This window comes from Aulonocara sp. 'chitande type north' Nkhata Bay, linkage group LG8 (assembly GCF_057382095.1).
Source record: "Aulonocara sp. 'chitande type north' Nkhata Bay isolate Kocher_YH1m ecotype deep benthic linkage group LG8, A_spYH_male_GT1.1, whole genome shotgun sequence".
Lineage (NCBI taxonomy): Eukaryota > Metazoa > Chordata > Actinopteri > Cichliformes > Cichlidae > Aulonocara > Aulonocara sp. 'chitande type north' Nkhata Bay.
The window spans coordinates 6,078,627-6,104,837 of record NC_141351.1 but is presented as its reverse complement, the minus strand read 5'-3'; the positions used below and the strand labels follow the sequence as shown (position 1 = coordinate 6,104,837).

General features: G+C 40.9%; 1 protein-coding gene across 6 annotated transcripts in view; it reads left to right on the top strand.

Moving 5' to 3' along the window:
• The first annotated feature begins 307 nt into the window (after window positions 1-307).
• Window positions 308-26,211, top strand: part of arhgap22b (Rho GTPase activating protein 22b) — a 44,655-nt gene continuing 18,751 nt past the window's right edge. Inside the window, exons 1-4 of one of the 6 annotated variants that reach the window (XM_086302983.1) lie at window positions 8,055-8,143; window positions 8,306-8,386; window positions 11,509-11,708; window positions 16,153-16,240. In XM_086302983.1, coding sequence (XP_086159109.1) covers window positions 8,323-8,386; window positions 11,509-11,708; window positions 16,153-16,240 — 352 coding nt within the window. In that variant the 5' untranslated portion in view covers window positions 8,055-8,143; window positions 8,306-8,322. Of the gene's footprint in view, window positions 366-8,054; window positions 8,144-8,296; window positions 8,387-11,414; window positions 11,709-14,572; window positions 15,012-16,152; window positions 16,241-21,128; window positions 21,488-26,211 lie in introns of those variants that run through there. The other 5 variants (XM_086302988.1, XM_086302984.1, XM_086302982.1 and 2 more) reach the window with 5 other exon arrangements.

Here is a 26,211-nt window from a genome sequence, read left to right as displayed (position 1 = left end):
AGACCCATTTTTTGGAGGAGATCCTCCTCATGTACCACAGGCGGATGTACCACTATGAATAATGTAAAAGGAAGGGGTGGAGGACACTGGGCGTGAGCGCAGGCATGGCAAAAAAACAGGGGTAGTTCCTCCCCCTCCTTCCCTTCACCACCCCTCTTCTCTTTCCATTCTCCTCCCCTCCCCGTGTTCACCCAACCCCCTAGCTGCCGGCTGCACTGCAGAAGGTCAGTGGGAGAAGGAGAGGAGAGAGGCAGAGGGAAACGCAGGGGTGGGGTGCGTGGATGTACAGGAACATGCCGACAGGAGAGCGTGCGGACGAGCGATGACAGCCATGCTGAGCCCAAAGATCAGACAGACCAGGAGAGGTAGGTTCACTCTCTCTGCCTTCACATGGACGGAGATACATCACGTCACATCTCACAGGGACTGTGGTGAGAGTTTTAGATGATGGATTAGTAGATGCACTAACTCCTTATGACACTGCATCGCACTTTTACTATAAAAAACAATTGCTCCTATACTTATGGTTTTCTAATACCCATGGAGAAGCACTTTTTCTCCCCTCCATCTGTTTGGCTCACATTTCTGAATGAAACAGGCGATCTGCCCATACAGGGAACCTCTCGCGTATATTAGCATTTTACTACAGCTGGTCGATGCCGTCGGTGTGAATTCTATTAGGAGGCGTGAGCAGCATCTCTAGTTTCATCACTGCAGCGCTAGGCACTATCAGGCTGCCGTCAGCTGCCGCTGAAGCTGCAGCCGTGTGGCATGTGTGTGTCTTTGTGGATGGATACATTAATATGTGTGTGAGAGTGTGCGTCTGTCTCCCATTTCTTTTTTGGCACCAATAGAAAACTACAATTATCTAACTGGATCTGATAAGATGACATGAATAGTTCCCAGGAATGGCAGAGCGATGTTTAAATCCTCTGGAGTGGCACAGAACTGGTTGCAAAGTCAGTTAAATCTGTAGTCTGACCTAAACAAGGGGTTTTATAGACAAAATCCCTCGTTTCCTATAGCATAAAGGTCAAAAATGCATTTTTATGAATCAAGGAAGGTAGTCTAGGGAAGAATATTTCGTATAAGCTGACACTACTTCACATCCTCGCTGCACATCTGAGACAGTGAAAATGAAAGAGATTATAGCGACTGTGTGAGCCCCGCGTGGGAAACATTCTCTGCATACCGTCTGTAAATTAGTGCTTCACTGCTGACAGCATCACATTTGTTGCATGGAGTATCGCACAGACGCATATCACAAGTTGAGCTAAGGTCACAGTAGGTCGAGAAGGGACGGGGCACCAACCAGCGTGGTGGCGACGCTGTGGATGATTAGGCTGCTTGTACAGGTAAGCCGAAGAAGACACTCATAATATAAATTAACGATGTGTCACGCATGTATTGATCATTCCTGGCTCCTGAATTCATGACAGCAGAAGGTCAAGCTATGTAAACCATACAGCGTAAAAAAAAAAATCCTAAAAAAACAGTAATATTCCGGCAGCTGGGGCGGCAAAATAACACCATAAAATAACAGAAAATAACTTTCTCATAAAAATACGGTTATTTTCAGTAATGACAATACAGTTTGTTGCCCTAATTTTCCATGGGATTTGCCTTTGTCAAGTGCTTTTAAACATTAAATTAGGAACATTTTAACGTGATTAAACAATGAAATTACCTATAAACTATGGGCTCAAAATGTGGTCATAAATATTTTGTACTTGTAAAAAAGATTTGTGTGTGCGTAAAAAAGATTTGTGTGTGCGTAAAAAAGATTTGTATGTGTAAAAAAGATTTGTGTGTGCGTAAAAAAGATTTGTATGTGTAAAAAAGATTTGTGTGTGCGTAAAAAAGATTTGTGTGTGGACTTAGAAAAAAAAAAACCCTGCAAGTTACAAGTACGGATTTTTGACCCTATTTTTCTTCCCTTCATCTGATTGGTCAATGTCATGTCAATCACAAATGTAACAATCCAATCAGAGAACAGATGGGTTTGGCTGTCGAGGGGCGCTTTTTTTGAACTGCAGGTCTTTGAAGGGAATAAATGCCCTTTTACATGCCAACCCAGCGTTTTCCTTCATCACCACGAAGGAAAACAGTCTGTGGTCGTCCGAGTTTGGTGATTTTTATGTCACAGGTCTACGTGTTTAATACAGGGACTTCCACAGCCTTTTCAACAGCGCTGCGGACCGCGGGGTGGGGGCGGGCAGTGTTTTGGAAATGACAGTCTTCATTACAAAGCTTTCTTCGTTATGAATTAGCATACATGTTTTTATTGAACATTTGAAGAACTAGCAAAAAAAACAAACTCTTGTAGAGGACATAAAGTCAGAGATAGAAAAGACAAGGAGCAGGTGCATCTAGTACAGGTAGAGCTGCTGCAAAAACCCATAGAGCCCAGCAGCCAGCGTAACAAATTCTAGATCCTTTGCTTTTAGTTAGCAGTTAGCATTAGCAGCGTATCCTGCATCCGATGTGAAAGGACTTTTATGCTGCGCACTGACTCACAGCAATGGTCCTGGGTCAGCCCTGACTTTGTGTTAAACTAATCCTAAAGTAATAATGTTATTTCTAACCACTGATATACCACAACTTTTTCCTTTCAACAGCTACTGAAAGTTAGGGGACCTAGCTGCTATCGGATATTTATATAGCGATCCTCCAGCTTCAAACGGTATCACCCTTCAAGGACCTGCAGTTCAAAAAAGCGCCCCTCCGACAGCCAAACCCATCTGTTCTCTGATTGGATTGTTACATTTGTGATTGACATGACATTGACCAATCAGATGAAGGGTAGAAAAATAGGGTCAAAAATCCGTACTTGTAACTTGCAGGGTTTTTTTTTCTAAGTCCACACACAAATCTTTTTTACACATACAAATCTTTTTTACGCACACACAAATCTTTTTTACACATACAAATCTTTTTTACGCACACACAAATTCTTTTTACACATACAAATCTTTTTTACGCACACACAAATTCTTTTTACACATACAAATCTTTTTTACGCACACACAAATTCTTTTTACACATACAAATCTTTTTTACGCACACACAAATCTTTTTTACACATACAAATCTTTTTTACAAGTACAAAATATTTATGACCACATTTTGAGCCCATAATAAACAAGGTCAATGAATGCGGCAATATGAATACTAATACTTAAATGTACAGAAATATACAGTTAACAGTTGGTTTAAATAATAATGGATTGCATTTATATAGCGCTTTTCGAGACCCTCAAAGCGCTGTACAATTCCACTATTCATTCACACACTGGTGAAGGCAGCTAGAATCGTAGCCAGAGCTGCCCTGGGACAGACTGACAGAGGCGAGGCTGCCATAGCGTCCCATCGGCCCCTCTGGCCATCACCAGTAGGTGAAGTGCCCAAGGACACAACGACTGAGAGAGTCCGAGCCGGGGCTCAAACCGGCAACCTTCTGATTACAAGGCAAACTGCCAACTCTTGAGCCACGATCGCCCTAAATAACAGTGAGAATATTATTAATATCTAAATATGCATATGTACAGACAGATACATTTAAAATTTTTAACTCATTTTTAACCTTAATTTTTTATATTTTATTCCTTCTAGTTAAATTTACACTTTTTAATTTTTCATATTTATTTCCTATCTTATTCATAGCCTTTTCCTTTTTTTTCTTTAGGTCACGAGCAGTTGTCTAATCATTTCACTGCATATCGTACTGTGTATGACTGTGTACGTGACAAATAAAATTTGAATTTGACAAAAAAAATTTTTTTTGAAAAACAAGAAAATTATGTTTTATTACATTTACAGTGATTTTACGTTAATTTACATTTGAAATGTAAAATCACAGTCTATTTATGTGAATTTAATGATATTCTAGAAAAACAGTACAAAACTGTAAAATACACAGTAAAATACTTTTATATTGCAATTTTTTTCTACAGTGTAGCCTGTATGTAAACGATGGCTGTGAAGTCACCCGTTGCTTTGTGATTTCTGTTTTTCTGAACATTTCAGTTGGCACTGTTTTGGTTTTTGGACGGCAGGTTAGAGATGGGGATTACCGTACACTCGTTTCATTACAGCACTGTTTTAACTTCTTACTTATTTTAACTGAATAAGATGAATTGCAAACAAACTGTCCTTATCGTGTCAACTTTAAGTCTTAATATAACATAAACTAATTGCATTATATTAAAAAAAATAACCTTTTCTCTTGCACAATGGACACAAAGAAAGGAAAAGTCAAAGTCAACTTTATTGTCAGTTCTAAAATATGTGGAATGTGGCATACACAATTGAAATGTCATTTCCGTCTGATCAAAAGTCTACAGCTAGACTGAATCAAAAATAAAACAGTTATAAGAATATGAGTTATACATGTGAAAATAAATATTTAGTATAAAAGTATAAATATTAATTTCGCAGGATAAAGTTGTGATCGGAAGTCCTCCAATGACCTTTCTCCACAATGGAACGATTTTACAATTTACATCTTTAATGACCCCCAAAAAACAAGAGTTGGTGGCACAAGCTTGAATCCAGCTGGAATCTCTCCAGTCCACTCTATAAAGACCAAAGATGTTTTGGTGTGTCAGTCTACAGAACATGTCTAGTTCTGTTGCTGGACATATTTACATGGGAGTCTATTGGGACTGACTCCACTTTTGGAACCAACCTCAACTACCCATTTGAGGAAATTGCCATTTCCACATTGGCTACATTTTTTAACCTCAGAGGTTGCTACTTGACGTGAACAACCATATGCTGTGTACAAGAAGTCTTGACAATGTCCCTGGTACAGTGTCCATTTTGGTTTTAGAGCTAATGGAGGCAGTTGCCCTTGTAACAAATTGGAGGGTAAATGACAGCATGTCACCCAGATCCTATAGGGCCTTGTGTTTTTGCAGATATTGAAGACGTAACACAATGTTCAGTCTGGCTGTTGCACACTGCTCTTCAGATGCTTCTGCTTCTTATTTAGCAAACAGACAAACCGTATCAGATTTATCTTTCTATCAAGGAAGCAAATAAAGGTCAATTTCTACCATGTCTAAACTACAGACTTGATATTATTTACCTTTTAGCTTCTATCTAACTGTTGGCTTTTAGCAATAACTGTGTCAGCCACTAACACATTGAAACTGTAACAGGGTTGTGGTTACAATGGTTGGCTACAGAAATAGTAGCAGATTTAATTGCCCACATATCAGCTGCGTCTTTTTGATCTGTGTTACCATGGTTTTGTGATCAAAGTGCTCCAATGTAGCAACACCCTGACATAACGCCTGTCAAAGAAACATGAACGAACACCCTCACAACTACATGCTGTGAGCAAGACTGTGGAGGAAAAATTCACACATATAACGTACATGTAGAGACGATAACGCGCACCCACCAGTGCAGATCACGTCCACCCCACTGCAGTTTTAACATAACAGGCTGTATATTATTTGCAGCCCCCACCCAAGAAATGCTACCACACACACATAACAGCTAACGCATTAATCAGCAGTGATAGGCTAACGTATTGATGCACCTGTAACTCCCTGTGCTGTTTTTTTTCGCAAGCCATAAATCACTGGACAAAAACCAGATTAATGAAATTGGATTCTTCCAACATGCCAATGTTTGTGCTTGCGTGCATGTGATTTAGCCATCAGTGTAGTGCTACTGAGCTACTCTGGAGCACTCGCCCGGCCATGCTAATGGATCCACTCCTCTCTGATGTGCATAACAGCCTTATATCAATTTCCCACTGGTGATAAATATACAGCTCCAAACTGTATAAAGTGACGTCACAGGCAGTGTGCGCGTTCAGGCATGTGTGCGAGGCATCATGTGTCTTCATGTGTCAGACCACTTGTGCTTTGTTTTACGTTTGTTGACAACCATTTGTTCACATTGTGGCATTAGTTCCATATGTGCCACTGCTGAGTCCAGGACAGGGCACTCCATCGCTGCTATTTTGAGGGTTGCATGAATTTCAGTCTCTGTGAGTTTGTCTATTTCTGTGGATGAACAATCAGCATCACCGTTCTCCTGTTTATACACGAGCAAACTGAATGAAGCTACATCCTCACATGGTTTTGCTTTGTGGAGTCCTCTGTCCTGTAAAGCCTTCTTTAAGGCTCAGTTCACACAAATTAGCAAACATATGCACTTATCTGCCATGTTTATACTGCGGCTTTATCTTCCACATAATACAATGGTGAATAAAACATTTTAACAATGAGCAGTAGACCTAAAAATTTCATCAATACTGGTGAAGTTATAAAAATCCACTGTTAACATGCCACTGTGAAGCAGTGAACATTATGTAAATTACTGGCCAAAGTAGGAATGTCATGATACCAGAAATTTAATAGTCAGTACAAATATCAGTCCTTTGTAAACATTTTAGCATGTAGAAAATAACTGATTTACAACGGCAGTGCTAACTGTCTCAATACATAAATAATAATAGGTAGTAACGTGTATTTCAGGACAACAATGCAAAGTACTTCCTTACATGATTCCTTAGCATGTAAGGATAGACTAAAATTCACAGAAGAGTTGCAGCTAGGGTTGCAAACTGACACTCTGGTGTGCCAGAAACACAGTGCACAGCTAGCTGGGCATAGTGTAAATATGCACTGTATGTTCATAATCAATACCTCATCTAAAACAATAAATGACAGAAATCACATGGGAAAAAAAGAAAAATGATCAAACAAAATACTGTAAATACAGGTTTCAATTACTCAGTTTATTAAGCAGACCAAATGGCACCGTATTTTTATGACTCACATATTACTCCTCACATCAGTTGTGACTGGACACAAGCACTCATCTGATATAATTACGGTCAAATCATATTTGGTATTTGTAAGAGTGCCAACTGTTGGTCAGAAAGTGACGTTGCAGGTAACAATCAATAAACGGGACATTTTAGTTAATATAAGGGATGCACCAGTTTTGCTCATTATACTGCATGTCCCGGCTAAAACAGGACAATTGGCAACCCTAACTGCAGCCTTGGGGATGCCTGCGGTGCTAAATAAAATAAGTACTGTTTCCTTTTTTGAATGTTGGTATCGTAAGTATTAGTCCTCATGACATTACTGGGCCAAAGCACTTTGAAAGAAGAATGAGTTTCAGTAGTAGCATTACTAATATCTAATAGTAATCATAGTAACCTCGTTTTATTTGACATGAACCAAAGGAAAGGTTCCACATCAGTTTGTAGCTGATGGCTGCTAGTGGACTATCCTGGCTTAAAAAAAACTTCTAATGTATTTACATCCCTGTACTTGTTTGACTTGAAGTCGCTAATGTTAGTTGCTAGTGCTAGAGGCTTGTTGACCTAGGAGCTACTCACTGGGCTAGTTGGTAAACTAATGTAGCTGCTGAGCTAAAAGCTAACACAACTGTAATCTAAGAACATGCTAGAAGTAGTCAGTCACATTAGCTTTCTGTGCTTTAATTTTTAAGCTAGCTGACTTAGCTATCATTTAGTCAGCTTGTTTCTGGGGCTTTGAACGGTAAGTTTGGTCAAAAGGCACATTTGTACAACTAATTGGTCTTGAAAAGCACAAAGCATATAGCTAATAAGCTACAACAGCTTTCTACATTTTAGACTCTTGATTGTAACTCAGGGGTGTAGTGTACTGGACAGATAAATATAATTATTGGTAAATAGCACAAAAAATATGTTTTTTAAAGTGATCTACAGTATATGGCCTTTTTTTTTTTTAACAATTTCCTTTTAACCAGCTTCAATTTTCATGATATCGTAACTGGATATGTAGCCAATCCATCAGGTATTCCTTGATATACATACAATTATTCCGTGACAGTGAAATAACATGATGCATTCTCTCAGTTACATAAGTTATCATCAGAGAAGTCATGATGGACAATAATGGGTATATTGTACTGCACAAAGTCATCCATGATGATGAGCCCTTGCAATTTGACTCAGCGCTTCCATAACCACACTGAATTGCAGTGATTGTGTATAAAGTGCACTTTTACAGCAAAATGGCCTTTTTTCCTTCATTGTAGTTGATAGTTGTAGAAGTGACCACAGACCAGCTCCACCCAAACCAAGGAACGTCTGAATCACTCTGAATAGAAGGTCCAAATTGGCACAGTGGGTAGTTGTGCTTGATACGCACACACACACACATGCACACACACACAAATCAAAAATCAGTTGTGAGTCAGGCGTGAATCATCGCCCTGCGTATGTTCCATTGAGTCCAAGATCCAGGCAGCTTATGTGTTGAACAGTGGTCCTCTTTTATGGGAGCAGTGGCAGGTTGAGGAGCGATGGAAAGGCAAGAGGGACGGGATGTGGTGCGAAAAAGGAGAGGTGTTAAAAAGGACAGGGAAGGTGAGTTACACAACTGCAATACAACTGCAATTTGTTAGTTGTAGCGATGATCCCAGTCAGGGTAAGACTGATTTGTTTACACCGCTGATGCTGCCCACATGAGACACTTCACCATGGCGAAATATCCAGCTGATCTGTGCAGGGGTTGTGCTATCACATTTGTGTAGTCAAGGCAACACTGGACAACCAAAACATCAAAGAATAGTGACAGCTAAGGAAAGCATAGCTTAGGATTCAAAAGAAAACTAGAGATCTACAAAGTAAAATGATATAAGAGAGATTCAAGTTATGCTTCTTCTGCTAAATATTAACTGGTTAGAGAAAAAGCCAGCTGCAGAAGAGTCTCTTGTTCAAAACAATAACAGATAACCCTATGCTTTGCAGTGCTTCAAATTGACTTCTCATGAAAAATGAAAATTATTTTACATGTAAAAGATTATATGCAGCCAATTAAAGTTTAGCTGTAATTCAAAAATTAGTTACCGTGCCAGTTTGATAACAAAACTGTCCTTTAAATGCATGTGCGCTGGGTGCTCTTTGATTCAAAAGACGAGAAGAATTAGAGCGAGTCAAAGTACGAGAAATGGAGGGTGTCGGGCAGAGGAGTGAAAATAAAGAGCCAGGGGAGACGGGAACTGTTAGCAGTGAAAAAGAAAGAAAGCCAATCTAGAGGAGAGAGGTAAATCATAAAGAGAGGTGAGTCTGCTGATATTAAAGCTTTTTAAAATATGTTATAATTACTTTAAAATGATTCAAAATGAACTCAACAGCAGAATGTGGAGAAATAAAGAGTCTGACCAAATTTCAAAGTTGTCTTGCATAACGTTGCAGAAATATTGACCCATAACAAGCAGCTAGTCCCAACCAGACCCTTGTAATCTGTCTTCGTAGCTTAAGAGGTGATAATGAGTCCATGGGTAGCACTGCCCACACTGCATATGATGAGCTTGTGTTATTAATGGCAGCCAAAGGAGACGGCTCTTTGCAAAAAAGGTATTTATTTTTATGTTTAACTAGCAACGCTGCCTCTATCCTCCTCAGTAAGTTGTGGGTCGGTACTGACAGACTGAATGCATCTGATTCCTTCTTTTGCAAGAGCAACTGTCTAAACAGAGATGTGGAAAAAGAGTGTTCCATGTATGAAAACATGAAATAAAGGAAAACGTCACTTCATATTAAAATGGAAAATGGGAAAATGTTACTTAGTCAGTGGCTCTGGCTCTACTGAGCCCTCAGATTCACTCCCCATCCCTAAACTGGTTATCTTTCCTCATGAGTCATGTGTCAATGTGACCATATAAATAAATCCCAATTAGAGGCACTCTCCATGACTTCAAGAGTCTTTTGAAAGAAAACCATCTAGAGCAATACGTGAATTCGTGCCAATCTTTAGTGTTTTGGAAAAAACTGAAGTCATAGGTGATTACAGTCACCTGACCAGAAGGCTTACCTTACTTTACTCTACAATAGTGGAGTATACCACTACAAAAGCATTCTAGTAATAAGCTGCTCTCCCTTGTGGGTTGCTGTTAATAGACTGTATATTATTATCTTACATATTACACCTTTAAACATGCCCTGAGCAGCAGCCCAAACACTAGCACCACGATGCAGTACTCTGTATCTGCCGCCAGTGTTTTCCAAATATCTGCACAAACATTCAGAATAAAGGAGCAAGCTAACAATGAAAAGCTGGATTAAACAAAAAGGGTAATATGACACCACTCTTTGTTGAAACCAGGGAACATGAATAATGCTTGGTCACTGGCAAAAAGGCTAAATTGCACAATCATAATGAAAGCCACACACTGAAGCAAATTTCAAACCATATTCAGCAAATTTCAAACTGAATCCAACCAAGTTAAAGTCACAGCTGCACTAGCAAATTATTCTTGCAGTTTAGGCAGCATTTGTGTGCTCTCTAAAACCTTCTTATTAAAGAATGCAGACAGGACAGCATTAGACACAGAGTGGAAAAAAGATACCACTTTAAGGTAATATATTACTGAATATATATTACTGATATATATTAAAGAGGTTTCCACAGCAAGCCTGGACCCAGTTTGCATAAAAAAATAGTGGGCCACACCACGTCTGTCAGAATCAACAGGCTTTTCAGGGTGTCAAAACAGGCTGTAATGTGCAATAAAAATGATATGAGCCATGTTCGTTAAGCTCAATGTATAGGCTGAAGGTAAAGATGTGGGACAATAAAAAAGAATAAAAATTGATTTTCTTCCCCTTCCATGCCTCAGTGCCATCGATTCCATGTATACGTGTGTGTGTGTGTGTCTGAGGTATGTGGGGGGGCAAAGAACACACACCAGCAGGGAGGATGTCAGCAGAATTGATTGCTCTAAATAATACATGATCATCAAATAGCCTTTCACTAGTTTGCCCCAGGTTTATTTATCTGTGCCAAACCTTTTTGTAAGTGTGTAAAAATAATGTATCCTTTAGCGTCTGATGAAAACACACCTCAGTGTAGAGTCACGCTCCTTTATGTCTACAGAAGTTTTATTTAAATGTCAGTGCAATAACTACAAAAATGACATTATTTAACCGCTGATGTCATACCAGGAAAATCTGAGTACCTCGGTAGCTATAAAGCTGCCACACACTCCCTTTTAAAACCCATCTTTGACTTGAGCTCAGGTTACACACATTTATTGAGGAGCATTCAGTCAGCCAGTCAGTCCCATGTGGTCCTATTATCTGAGCTCAAAAGCCTCAGCTATTCTGCTGGGTTGTACCTCTGCACAATAAGTCTATTCCAAGGACCTCTGAAATTGAAGGGGGGGTATCCCTGTCACCCGAGGCTATGCATGGTGTGGGTCTGTGTGGGTGTGTGTGTGTTTTTCCCCTTAGTTTTTGTGTCTGCTGCCTCTCTGCAGTCCCATTCCCTTTTATGTGGAGCAGCCTGGGTTAAAAGGCTGTCATGACTAAAGCCCCTGGTAGAGCACTATGTGCATTCAGGATAAAAAAAGAGGGACAACATACACCTACTAGAACACAAACAATGAGACAAATGGTAAATAAATCAAAACAAACAATATCCTTTGCTTTCAGCTGCTTGTGTATAAGCCTAAAAAATATGCTGTGTGTTGTGTATGTGTCATCAGCCAGGTCAAAGAGCATGGTGATGAGCGAGGTGTCGCGAGGATCGTGCCGCCCAGCCTCCCCGAGCCTCCACGAGGGGGCTCTGAAGGCGGGGTGGCTGAAGAAGCAGCGCAGCATCATGAAGAACTGGCAGCTGCGCTGGTTCGTGCTGCGCTCGGACCAGCTCTACTTCTACAAAGACGAGGAAGAAACCAAACCGCAGGTAATATTTCAGCCACGTTCACACACAACGGAAAACAGTCAGAGGGTGGCGAAATTAAAAGCTGGAGCACTGCTCTTTGGCCGGCGTGATTATATTTACATAATGAGGTGCAGCTTCCTTTTGGAGGACGGGACAGCTGAGTCATGCAGCTCAAACATATGGAGTTTAATGTGCAGCTGAATACATGAGAAACCTTCATGTAAATGATTTGATCTGAAGCTTTTGTTCAGTCTGAGTGTCTGAGTGAGGGAAGGGGAAAAAACTAATTTAGGTCTTTCAAATCAAAGCATGAGCAGCTCACGCGGCAGAGCAAATTGCCCATTAATTAAAGAAACTCTTGTTGATCCCTAAGTACTCTCGAGCAAGCCCTGTTTTCCTCTGACGTCATCTCTGTAAACGACTTTGTTCCCAAACATTTTTTCTGTATCATTGGAACTGATTGCAGTTTTGCCAAACAGCACGTTGAGCCATTACCTCAAGAAAAAATTATCCTAATTCCCATCTGTGAGAAATCTGCTTGTTTTAAGTCACTCTACAGTTGAGCACTGGACTTAAACCCACCTTAAACATTCATTCATTCCATTTATTGGCTACTTGGGGGCAATAGAGAGGTTTATGAAGTAAACAGGCTACTTAGTTTTAATGTTACTCTTTCTGGGTCACAAAATAAACTTTTAAGATATTTTCAGGCAAGAATGTAGCTGTGTAAATTTCAAATAACTGCTCGATTTATGAAGACATCACATATATAAGTGCTCCAACGTTTTTGGAGATGTCTGTTACCCACATATATGTGGGTAACATTATATGTGGCTCAGTATTTCATTTTCAGATTTTTAACATTTCTTTAGGGGTGGGAAAAATGCAACATATAACAACATATATCAATATCACTTCTTCTTGAGCACCTTATGCAGCTGCACTAGGCAGATACTGCCACTACAAATGATTACATTTGAATAAAGCAATAAATATAAAGCAATAAACTAACAGTAATAAATCAAAGACACACTGAAGATACGCAGAAAAAACATTTATCCCTATTTATCCCTAAAAACTTGAACAATGACTAATAAAAGTGCAGAGTGCAATAAGGCACATTCTTAAAGCTTATATTTATCCAATATTATTATTTATATTTGCTAAACACCTCATTTTTTTACATTTACATGTAAGTAAGTAACAAATTCCAATTCTGCCTCCTCATGGTTCTCATAGTTAAAAACATCAAGGCTTGGAGCTAATTATGTACAATGAGTGACCGCTACCAACAGTAACACTGCGTGTGCTTTATTGCTGTCAGATGAAAACACTCAGCTGTAATGATAACTCACCACACTCAGCAGACGCTTCAGTGCATTAGTACAAACAGCAGGGCAGCGTGTGACGCCTGTCTTCCTACTGCATTAGTACATCATTGTAAAATTGTCTACAGAGTAAACCTCCAATCAATCCCATTGCTTCTTTGTTGAACTGTGGCAAACAGCTGACTCACATTTTCCCACTCTGCATTCCTACAAAACACAAACACACACACACTTATATCGAATACTTTTAGGTGGAGATTCAGTGAAGCTAATAGGTTTAGTTGTAGATGCAACAAGGAGTGATGTAATCCAACAATAAAAGACAGAAGGTTCATGATTGACTGATGCCCACACACACACACACACACACACACACACACACACACACACACACACACACACACACACACACACACACACACACAATGATGTGTTCCACACTTCTCTGTCTCCAATTTTGAGGAGAAAAAATGACAGTCTTTAATCAGAGCTTGCCAATACTCATCCAGCTCATATTGATTCGCAACTTCCAAGGGATTCAAGTCACATGTGCTGAGTGTGGCTGACTGCACACGCGCACACACACAACACACACACACACCATCACAAACCCACTCATGCATGCACACCCTCTGAGTTGTGTGAGAAACTGTGATTCTGGCCTTTTTTTTTAACCCTCTCATCTCTTAATCAATAGGAAACCCGAGGCCGGGAGTGTGGTCGGAGGTGTGGGTGGGGAGGGCGTTGCGAACAGAACATGACTGCCCCACTACCAAGATGAAAGGATGTGATAATTGGTAGCAGGGAAGGCAGCGCTGGATGAGGATCTATGGGGGTTTTCTTTTCCTTTTCATCGTGTGTGTTGGTCTGGGGGGGTGGAATACACTGCTGAACAAACAGAGTCCAGTTATCTGGCGGTACACAAAGGGCACCACCATCACACAACCATGACTCTGGTTGTAATACACAAAACCTTTGACAAAATAAACAAAAAAAGCTTAAAAACAGCTTAAACTTAAAGTTTATATTTGGTTTTGTTTTGATTTGATTCATGCCCAACCCCATCACTTACTGCTTTCATATGATTTTAGATTTTTTCAGCCTGACATTATGGTGCTCCGAAACCTTGGCAGCATCAGCATTGTACATGGCTTTCTGTTCCAGTAATTCTTTACTGCTCCTTCGTTTCTTGCTTTACGTCCACTTCTGGCACCGATTACTTTTAAGAGGCGTGCGTCTATAGACCTGGGCATGGCACGCGCCAAACAGGACGAGTCTGGGGTGCTTCAGGTCCAGATCTAGGCACACGGTACCGATCAACAGCACTGCGTAATGTCCATGAGTAACAATGCGCTAGCTGTTCATGTTGCACTGTTGCCAACGTGAGATAAAAGTGTGAACAAACCTCGAGAGGCCAGGCTAGAATAATAACTGACTGGCATTCGTGTACAAACGAGGTTAAAGTAGGCGTGGCCGCATCTGTTTGCAGCTGCTTTGAAGCTCTTACATGTGCGCACAGTTCCCGTATCATTGGTTAAAATGCAGGGAAGGACAAACAGTGCTATCTAGCCTACTTTTCTGCGTGATTTGTGTTCTTGGGTTACGTGTTGCCTTTTCTTAGTCATTCATCCCCAGCCAGCTACTTGTGTTATTCTGAGCACATAGCACCCTTGGGACACCCATCCTGCCCTGCCCCTGTGCTCTATCCATCCACAGCTTCCACCCCTTTCCATTTGTTGCCATGGCGACTAATGCTGGCGACAGCCCGGCCCTCAGGCTGAGGCTGTTTGGCAGACTCTTCTGCCTGTTTGATGGAGGATGCCAGTGTGGAGATTAACGGGGCCGACCTACAGACGCTGGCATCTCTTCACAGCTCACTTGGCCCTAAGTTCTCGGGGCTAAATGGGTATTGATCTGGATAATGTATTCTGATAATCTGTGTGGGTCCCTGTTCAATCACAGGAGTAGCTGCTTAAATTTTTAGAGGGGCTAAGAGGTGAGTAATAAGGAGGGAGGAAACAGGAGGTGGGGGGGTGAGAGTAGGCAACTAAGTCAGACTCAAGCCCGTCATGCACACATTTTATTACGATGTAATGGCAAAAACAGGCAATCTTGCAGAATCCGAGTAACTCTGTGCGCTATTTTGTGGTTCATTTGGGGCTGCTTTTGGAATCAGTCACACCCAGTCCTCAGGTTTGCAGAGTCGGTTATTGACAAAGGACTGAAGATCTTTTCTTAGACATGGTCAATCACTCCAGATCAATCAGCCAGGGACGCCTCTTTGAGCAGGTCAGGGCATGGCACACTTGCCCAAGCACAATTTGCAGCAATCCCAAAAGAATCGGGCACTGTTGGTCCAGCATGCTTGGCCACACTTTGGATTGCCTAATGGGAGTACCCTCAGTCTTAATATCATTCCAAATGGCGTGCCAAATTTCAACTTAAAAAGATCATCAATGATGACTTAGACCTAACAGAGTTAAACCATAACCCTTGAAAACATGACACAGGTTTGGGTTTAGACCTCAGAGGGTTACGCAGGTACTAGCTGTACCTGTCTGTCAAATGATCTTAAAATTAGCCTGGAGTTTCCACCATATCCTGCCAGAATAACTGAGAGTTTAGTTAGGAATAGAGACCACAAGCAAACTATTTGGAAGCTGTGATAACACGTTGGCAGAGGTGACTGAAAACAGAGAACACCAATAATCAATGCAGAGCTCGAGAGAGGGTGTCACCACTGCAGGGAGTCAAGTGGGGCACAAAAACAGATTTTATCACAGGCTTGGACTCATTTGCATCCTAAACATTGGCCATAGATAAGGTTACCTGTTAAAATAAGATTTTCATAAACTACCAACTGACCGAGTGTTTCGTCACAGAAGCCAGGAAATTTACATCCATCACAGGTCATGTTGTAGGTCACGGTCACTCCAAACCACAAGTGTTTATCTCAGTGTGCCCAGCTCCTCATATTTGTCTTTCTTTCTTTCTTTCTTTCTTTAGCCAGTTTTCTGGAAAGTTACAGTAAAATATAAGTAAAAAGTCGAGAAACTAGTGAAAGTGGAGAAAAGACAAAGGAAATCGATGCTTCTGTGGTGGGAAACTATTTGAAAGCTTCTTCCTGTACGTTTCAGGGCTGTATACCACTGCAGGGATGCCTGGTCAATGAACTCACAGCTAATCCAGACGAACCAGGAAGGCACCTGTTTGAGATCGTACCAGGTGAGATCCCTTATTCTCTGCACCCTTATCACAAAAACCTGCAGGTTTCCCATTGTGCGTTTATCTCTGTGCTGACCGTCTGAGCCAAAAATGTAATATCCTGTTTTATGGTGAGCGATGCAAATATCTGAAGTCACGTGACCACAGATTAGATACAGGAAGCAGCAAGGAATTCCCATCAGTTGCTAGTTTGCATAACATTAATTTCACTGAGCTTCCTTTTGTATTAAAAAAGAACCTGTAAAATAATTTTACTCTCTCCTAGCTGTTATAGTTAGCATTAAATTTGCTATTCACCATCTCATATCGCCTCACATACCTACTCGTATGCATTGTGCCTGGACTCTATTTATTCTTTAGTTCCTACTCTGTTTGCTAACACTAGAGAGCGCTGTTGTCCACAGTGTCTGCCTCCTTGTCTTGCGTCTCTTGACCTCAGTGCTGGCAGTTCCAGTGTTGTATTTCTAGCTTGTGGCGTGTGAGCATGAAAGTCAATTACTGTGTGAGCGTAACATAAAATAAGACAGAGAACAGCCTCGCCCTCCATCATGCTGTTGCTCTGAGACCGTAGATTTCAGGACTGTTAGTGAGCCGTCATGCTTCAAACACAGAAGCACTGCCTGTGGCCAACTGGTCTAGCTAGATTGACCTCACATGGCTTTCCAAGGTTTCACTCAATCAATACAACACATTTTATTGTCATGAAGGTGAAGTTTGTCATAATACTTAACCTTTTGTGTAACAGATTAAAATAATACCATCTCTGAGCAGCAGTTTAAAGTGTATATTAAGACATATCTAAGAAGATATGAGTATAAAAATGGGCCACAACTAAACAGCCACAGAGCTACAGGTATAATCTCTAAATCGGGTTGTCTAATCCAGCGGTCTCCAACCTTTTTTGCGTCACGGACCGGTTTATGCCCGACAATATTTTCACGGACCGGCCTTTAAGGTGTCGCGGATAAATACAACAAAATAAAACTAGTACCGGTACCGAAAAAAAGAAGATTTATTCATAACACATGACCCAAAGACCCAGGAAAATCGAGTTAACGAAAAAACGATAACAAAATAACGCTAAAAACCGATAAAAACCCTGAAAACCATACATTTTACACCTGAGCCTCAACTCTCGCGGCCCGGTACCAAACGACTCACGGACCGGTACCGGTCCAAGGCCCGGGGGTTGGGGACCGCTGCTCTAATCCATACTGCAAATGACCTCTGTAATAGTTTGACTGTTTATTACACATTCTGTGGTGTTTGCTTGGAGATCCTTTCTTCTGTTTAGACTGGCCGACAGGCTTGTGAGTGTCTATGTGGTTTGTTTAAGGCCAGTCAATATCGCAGACGGGTGTGAACCCCAGAAAAGTCTTAAGAACCCCGACATGTGAGTGGACTGTAAGAAGCACAGAAGGCAGGAGAAGAGTGTAAAGAAAGAGGAGAGGAGGAGGTCAGTCAAAGGAGACAAATATAATTTAGAAGGATGCAGGAACCACAAGACTCCAAAGAAATTCAGTTCATGTTAGGTGTGTACATGCTGAGTGTGGAAGTTAGTCACATCCACAGTCCACATCCTGCCGGATTCTAACTGTAATAAAAGCTTATCGGGATCAGTCTGTATAAGTTATGTTTTCCCTCCTGTCCATAATTTATGACGACTCCATCTGCTGTTTACATCACGTTAGATTTGTTGTCTGCTCAGCGCAGAAGCACGTGTTAGCATGCCCTTTCTTCCTCCAGCCTGTAATCGGCTTAGTGTGATGAAGGTTTACACGCTCCCGTTAGTATGAAATGAATAGGCTTGGAGATTTGAGTCTGTACCTTGTGTTAAAATGATGCTTCCTCTCATTTCTAAAGCAATCATTAATGTGTCTGGCCATGTGTGCAGCCAATTTCACAGAGCGGTCCCTCTTGAAACATACAATAATGAGCTCACTGAACAGTGATTCGCCACTATAACATATACAGTGGAGTGCCGTGTTGCTATGTTGTAGTCTCTGTTATACAATAAACAGGAATTTTGTCTTTTGTAAAATTTACATTTGCATACGTTTACATAGAGCAGAGACCTAAAAATGTTAATCTGTTAGTTAATTAGGTGGCAGCTAATTTTTTTAAGGGTATTTTTATTGTGCGTTTCCTAATTTTCAGTCATATTCTATATAAATGGGCTAGTATAGCACTTTCCTACTCACTCTGAGCACTGAAAATGCTTTCCATAATTTTGCCATAATTTCCTTAGGGATTATTAAAGTATTCTGATTCTAAGCAATTACACACACACATATATATGTGTATATATATGTAAGATGCTCACATCAGCCACACAGATCTGGTTGTGAGCGCAACAGCCTCACCCACCTGGAGTTCAAATGTTCTTTTAGTGAGGGACAGCCAATCAGAAGAAACCTGGATTCAAAGGGGTGGGGTGGCCTCATGGGGGATTTATGTTCCCACGTTGATAGTTGGGCCTGTAAAGCATAGGATCAGGACCTTTAACCTTCAGAAGTCTAAAGCCTTGATTTTCCTCCACTGCAGACAGCTGGAGACCTGATTGCAGAGTAGTCATTTCTGTTATATTTCTTTGAAGTCCACCACCCGGGGAGCATGTGTAGTTTGTCCATTGTAACGGAAATTCTCCGCAGACAAGTCTATGTGGTCACAAAAACCAAGGAAGCATGTGGTCCGCACGGACCCTCATCGCCCAATGACAAAATTTACATAACTCAGACCCTCTAATGGACTTGCAGATATAGAAAGTATAATCATCAAAGAAAACCCTAACGCTAGCCCTACCTCTAATTCCAGGCAAGCAGATTTTTTTGTTGAGCTGGAAATCAGGGAACAAAGAAAACCTCAGAATATGAGGTTAGAGTATGGGTAGGGCTAGCATCAACACCTATGATGATTTACAGTTCAGAGGGTTAAATGGGAAGGGTTAACAAGCTTGTTTCAGGTAGAAGATGACCTGAGGGGCTGCATTATTGCCCAATATGTAATAAAGATGAACTGAATCAAACATATTTGATGGTCAAATTATTGTCAGTATCCATAGTTTTTTTTCAGTTTTTATGATTTGTACACAAACAGATTTGAGAAAAAGACAAACAGATTGCAGCCCAAATTCACTCTCCCGTTTAAAATGGTTAAATAGTGCATGGATCTCTATGTTCCCTCACATTAGGTTCACCTTTTATTTCTGGCTGGAAAATGAATCATTTGTATGTAAAGGTTTAAAAGTGAACCATTTTGAACTACATCTGTTTGCAACAGGCAGTCATGAGCAGCAGTGCAACCCACACGCACTGCAGCTGTTTGGGACTTCTGCACTGGTAACCCCTCGATATGAGGTCAGACCAGAAATGAAGGTGGGGACTTTTCTATCAGTGCTGATAAATCAGCGCCTGGTTTTCCTTCACTTTCAGCACTCTTTTGTCTGCTGTAATAGTAGCCTTGTCTTTCAAGGGAGCCCAGAGACCTTGGCTTTTCATCTGGGTCATGTCATTGACTGATAGACTCTGCTCTGGCAAGATTACGTTTGTGTGTGTGTGTGTGTGTGTGTGTGTGTGTGTGTGTGTGTGTGTGTCTGGCTGCAGAGTAAATCTACTGGTCATTCTTTTTTGTGGTGCTAAGTAGCCAACCGTATTGGAAAAGGTAGACGCAAGGGAGACACTAGCAACACAATAACCCCCATGCAAGCAAGCAAGTGCTGCTGAATGGTTTTCAGTGTTTGACAAATGTGAAACATCAAAGTCATAACCAGCCTGCATTTATCCTGCATCTCTGCAGACAGCCCTCTCTTAAATATCACTTGAGTGGAAGCAGAAAAAACACCAAATTCCTTTTGGCATTTGTCTGAAATAACATGAGTAGTTCTGCATGCCTGCAATTAAAAACTGGGCTTCTATTATGTTTTTTTTTTTTTTTTTAAATCAGTGTGTACTCGAGACAAAGCTAGCAGCGCACCCAAACAAAGCCGATTCAACAGTCATGTGCCTGAGTCTGAATTGAGCTTGTCTTAAAGCCTACAGGCATGAGGGAAATAAGCAAATAAGTAGATATCTTAAATTATTCTTTTTTAACTTAACGGCTGGCTCGAGGATATTAACCCTTTATTCTGGCGGTGCGGCGCAATGATAAGCCACCTGGACAAGAGCACATGCAATTGCGGTGTGCAAATGTGATAGCTTCTGCTGTGGACTAGTTGCTCACACAGTACATCACCCATGGATGAATAATACACACAGACACACACACATAGGATTTTTGTGTGTTTGAAAAGCCATTTTGCCTCATATGGCAACCCTAAATGTCTGACTGCAAGTAAAGAACCAGTTCTCTTTACACTTTGACCTTTGTAACATTAACACAGCTACATGTTGGGTCCCATGTTGATTCTCTCTGACTTTAAATGAGTCAGATGCATGCAAGATGCATCACATTAACAGTATTTTATAGCAGCGGGTATGAAAAATATGCTTGTGTTTTCTTTTTTGCTTCTTTTCTGTCAACAGAATACATGGTCACATATTGGCTGGTTAAATTGCTCAAGAGACATTTTACAAGACAGAACAACACATCTTCCTAAAGTTTTCTGAAATTGCAACCAGCTTCAGAAATGTCTAGAATAGTTTGTAAAAGGGATATGTATCAGTAACATGTTTTTTGTTCTGTCTCATTTAAGGAAGAATCTGTCTCACAGAGCCTGATAGGAACTGCCCCGTTTCTCTTTGTATATGTGTGTGTATATGTGTGTGTGTGTGTGTGTGTGTGTGTGTGTGTGTACGGGTTTGTTTGACAAAGACTGGAGGACAGCCCATCTCCCAGATACTGCACACTCAGAAAGAGAGAGGGAGAGACTTGTTACACTCCTCCTCAGGGATTTGCTTCTCCCCAGGGGGGCTGAGGGAACGGACCTGCTGCCCACACTGCTGAATGTGAGAGACAGGAAGAGAGGAGTGAATGGAAGGGCAGAATAAACGAGTGAGGAGTAAGAGGCTGGGGTCATTTGACGGGGTTTAGTTTCCGCTGGCATCGAGCATGCCTCGCTGGCAGGTTCTGGCCATCGGTGCTACCTGCGTACTGATCTGCTTCCAAACGGACTCGGTGGTGGCGGAGGAGCCACTCCTTCGAGCTCTAGCTTTAGGCCGGAGGCAGCGCCTGCCCCAGCCCACGCCGCTCACTCAGCCATGGGGCCGGTCTGCTGTAAACCGGACAGACTGAAGAAACAACATCTCCAAGGTAACGGGAAACAGATGCTGGAGATTTTTTACAAGTGTAGTAGACAGTGAGGTGGAGCGGCCGAGCAGCTTTGAGACTGTCAGATTTACAGCATGTTTAGAACTTTTATTTATGGAGCTTTTTTTTCACAGATTTAACATGACCGCCCTGTCCTCCTGCCCCACAAAGAACACTTTTAACGGATGGTGTTTTTTTAAAATTTCTATGCCTCAACAAGAGCAATTATATGAAAAGCTTTGCTGCAAAATGTGAATACAAAAGAGAATGACATGCTGACTACTTTGCAGAAAAGCACTGAGCTGGCTAATTCCTGTCTAACAACTTTTCTTTTAGTTTAATCCACTCATATTTTCACACTGCAGTATACTGACTTGTTGAACTTCTTCCCTTCTGTTTTAGGTAAAGTGGTTTTATACCCTTATGAGCAAATTAATGTCTCTTGGCAGTTACTTGCATGACTGAGAGGTCACTTGCACACAGCTACTAGTAAATTACAGCTGTTCCTGTGCTGTAATGCATGTTTGGAGAATACAATAGTTCTACTTTGTGGTTACAAGGGTATCTGTGTCTTTGGTTATGGTTAGCACTGCTACAGTCTGTAATAGATTGTCAAACTATAGATATCTGTAGATAGAAAGCCTATGGCATTTGACCCACTCATTTTGGACTACACATTTTGAAGGTTTGATGTTAGTGTTTTGGTTGCTGGCACGTGGATTTCATGGAACCAGAAGCTTATATGGAAGAAAAAGTGGAGTGCTAAGTCCAGGTAGCTTTGTGGAAAAGTTATTGCATTCAACCCCCTGTAAAGTTCTTATGAAGCAGGAAACCACCCATAGGCTGTAAACATTCTTGTTAATGCTCAAAAGTTAGGCGTTCTAACGAGACCGTCTGTTGGGAGTTACTTGCTTTCTGGTGCCTCAAGTGGCCACTAGAGGACGTGCAGTCTTTCAGGAACTTCATTTTTAAGTTTCAGAGGCTGCCACTTGGTCATACCACTATTTGATCTCGTAGCCATCACTCACTGTATAGTTGGTACAACATATCAGGAAGCAGAACCTGTTGTGTAATCTATTTTTATTGTTTTTATTGTTTCCCTTTCTTGGTCACTCATTCATTTGGAGCCTATCCCAGGTCAAGAAGCAGGGTACACCCTGGACAGGTCGCCAGTCTGTCACAGGGCTGACACATAGACACAGTTACCAATTAACCTAACCCCACTAACTTCATGTCTTTGGGAGGAAGCCGGAGTACCCGGAAAGACCCCATGCACACAGCTCCATATGTCCATTCCTGGAGTAGAGTAACTTCAGAGTAACTATAGTAACTAACAGAGTAACTTTATATGATTTCCCTTAAAAAAAAAAACTTGACCTGCTTATCTTACACCAACCCTTTATGCAGTTCCTTAGTTCATCCACTATCTGAAACAAGCTGCTCATGCTCTTTAACCGCTCCCTCTCAAAAACCCACATTCTTCTGATTGTCCAGTTTCTGGAAGCTTACTGAGGGGCAGTATCCAGATTTATAAGCTTTACTTTTTATATTTTGCAGGTATGTTGCGGCTGAATCAGATGATGACACAAGTATATTACCTGTATTTCTTATTATTTGAAAACCTTTAATGCAAACATACTGAAACGTCTTTTGCTTGTTTGCTGTAACAAATAATAGTGTTACTTTTCCTGTCAATTAATTACATTTCAAACGATTTTTAAATGATAGGTAATTGATACATTTTTTTAAGCAACTTCATAGATGGGGGATGCCAGCAAAATAATTGTTCAATTTTGTTTAATAAGAAAACAGACAGCCAGTCCACAGGATAAAAATATAAGTGACATAAACAGGGCTGCACATAAGTGGTCCGCAGGTGCGCATTCGCTCTCTACATAAAACACGTGCACTAGATAAGACGTTGCAACGCACGTTTGCGTACATAAGATTTTCTGGAGGAGGACAGACCTTTGTTTAGAACTCCTAAAGATGTCGAAGAAGCAAGCTCCTTTAAGTAATTACTTTGGTGTTCCTCCACCTCCAAAGAAATGTCAGAAGAGTCCGAACCGCAAAAGAAGCGCGTATTCTCGGAAAAGTGGTTAGAGGAGGTGAGCTGGCTTCAAACAAATGATGAACGCACAAAGATGTGGTGCAGAATATGCTGTCTTTTGTGTTCACTTGTGTGCACCCCTGGACATAAATATACTTATGATGAGAAAGTAATGCACTACCTCAACTGAGTGCAGGTATCTCAACCTATTGTGACAGTTTACTAAGTTCTAACAGTAACTTCAGCTAGGAGAGCTCTTGTTTATACTCCTGTCCTCCTCCACTCATCCTTTCCACTCCTTATCGTTTATTCCACAGTGTCTATGAGCTTTGTGACATTTAAATACTGAAGCAGGATTTCTCCAGGGCGTATCTTCAATGGAATATACACAGGCACTCCTAACTCCTAACACTGCAGCTTTACGCATGTGCTCTGCAAACATTTATCCTCTTTGCAGGCTCAAATGTCAACCTCTGTCTCATGCCTGTGTGGAGCAACCAAAATCAAATTCATTGCAGGGAGCTGAAGAGGAAAACCCAGTCAGACGACTGTCTGCAGTAAACATTATCTTAACTGGCTGCAAATAGGATCTTTGTGTCGCTGGTCAATCCAGGCTTGGATGTTCCGATTTAAGTGGCTCTGTGTGTGTAGAGGAGATCTGGTAGCACTTTAATGTCCAAATCTCTTCTCTACATTTTTATCACCCCTCTTCTCCTGTGGACTTATTTACGACTCATGCTTCTATGACACTACAGATATTGCTCATTAATACAAGCAAGCTTGACAGTGAGTCTATTTCCTCACAGTATTCCCAGACAGTGGAGCATTTGTGATGACACGCCGCTGTGTATTGTTGATCATGGTAGTGTGAGTTTGAAAAGCTGGGTGACAATGGCACTTGGCTTTATAGCACCACTGTTTATATTTGGTTTCCCTTCTCACAACTAAATGACTGTAACAACAGTGACTGTGCAGCCACAGCCAATTGCCCACATCTAACCCTAATGCCCAAGTGCTGCTGAAGATCACATTTCACACATTTGAAAAACAAAAATAAGATGTTTGGTATTCTTATATCAACCTGGCGTCGCTCACTGTGACTCACACCGAGTTTACAGTACGATGTGATTTTCTTCCCCACATGTTTTCAGGCAGCTATGAGCTTTGCTAATGTTTTAGATCCCTCACTTCTTCTCTGGACCACAGTGTGGGTCACAGTGCAAAAGTACAAGCACCCAATAGGACAACTCTGCCATCTAGTGGTAAGAAACCCACATTTCTAAAGCACAGTGATTTTTCAACCTGGTTTATCCAAACGAAACAAGTTTAATACACAAAATTTAAAAATGGACATTTGCTGCTGTCAGAAATATTATAAAATATCTTTGATAAAATAAGATAATTTTCACTTTGAATTCACTAATGTCCCATCTAAATGTCTCATCTAGGGAGGGAAAAGAAAATCTGCTACCTTGTTCATCTTCAAATAACATTTTTTAAACCTTTAAACGATGTTGATATTTGAGCCTAAATTAAGACCTTCAATTTAAATTTAAAAAAGGAGTTTTCAAGAGATTGAGGGGTTATTTCAAAATGTGATTATGTTATTTATTTTTTTAATTGTTTAGAAGTTGGATGTGTGTGTGTGTGTGTGTGTGTGTGTGTGGGGGGGGGGGGGGGGGGGGTGTATCTTCAAGTGTCATTGTCTGTAAAATGTTCAGTTTGATGAATAAACTATACATTTAGATATCAACACCCTACCAGCAAAACTGTGGTTTCTCCAGTCCTTCAAATCAGCTCTTGTTCTTTGTTGTTACATCATGAGGCCATATATGGGCTCAAAATGTGGTCATAAATATTTTGTACTTGTAAAAAAGATTTGTATGTGTAAAAAGAATTTGTGTGTGCGTAAAAAAGATTTGTGTGTGCGTAAAAAAGATTTGTATGTGTAAAAAAGATTTGTGTGTGGACTTAGAAAAAAAAAACCTGCAAGTTACAAGTACGGATTTTTGACCCTATTTTTCTTCCCTTCATCTGATTGGTCAATGTCATGTCAATCACAAATGTAACAATCCAATCAGAGAACAGATGGGTTTGGCTGTCGAGGGGCGCTTTTTTTGAACTGCAGGTCTTTGAAGGGAATAAATGCCCTTTTACATGCCAACCCAGCGTTTTCCTTCATCACCACGAAGGAAAACAGTCTGTGGTCGTCCGAGTTTGGTGATTTTTATGTCACAGGTCTATGTGTTTAATACAGGGACTTCCACAGCCTTTTCAACAGCGCTGCGGACTGCGGGGTGGGGGCGGGCAGTGTTTTGGAAATGACAGTCTTTATTACAAAGCTTTCTTCGTTATGAATTAGCATACATGTTTTTATTGAACATTTGAAGAACTAGCAAAAAAAACCTCTTGTAGAGGACATAAAGTCAGAGATAGAAAAGACAAGGAGCAGGTGCATCTAGTACAGGTAGAGCTGCTGCAAAAACCCACAGAGCCCAGCAGCCAGCGTAACAAATTCTGGATCCTTTGCTTTTAGTTAGCAGTTAGCATTAGCAGCGTATCCTGCATCCGATGTGAAAGGACTTTTATGCTGCGCACTGTGACTCACAGCAATGGTCCTGGGTCAGCCCTGACTTTGTGTTAAACTAATCCTAAAGTAATAATGTTATTTCTAACC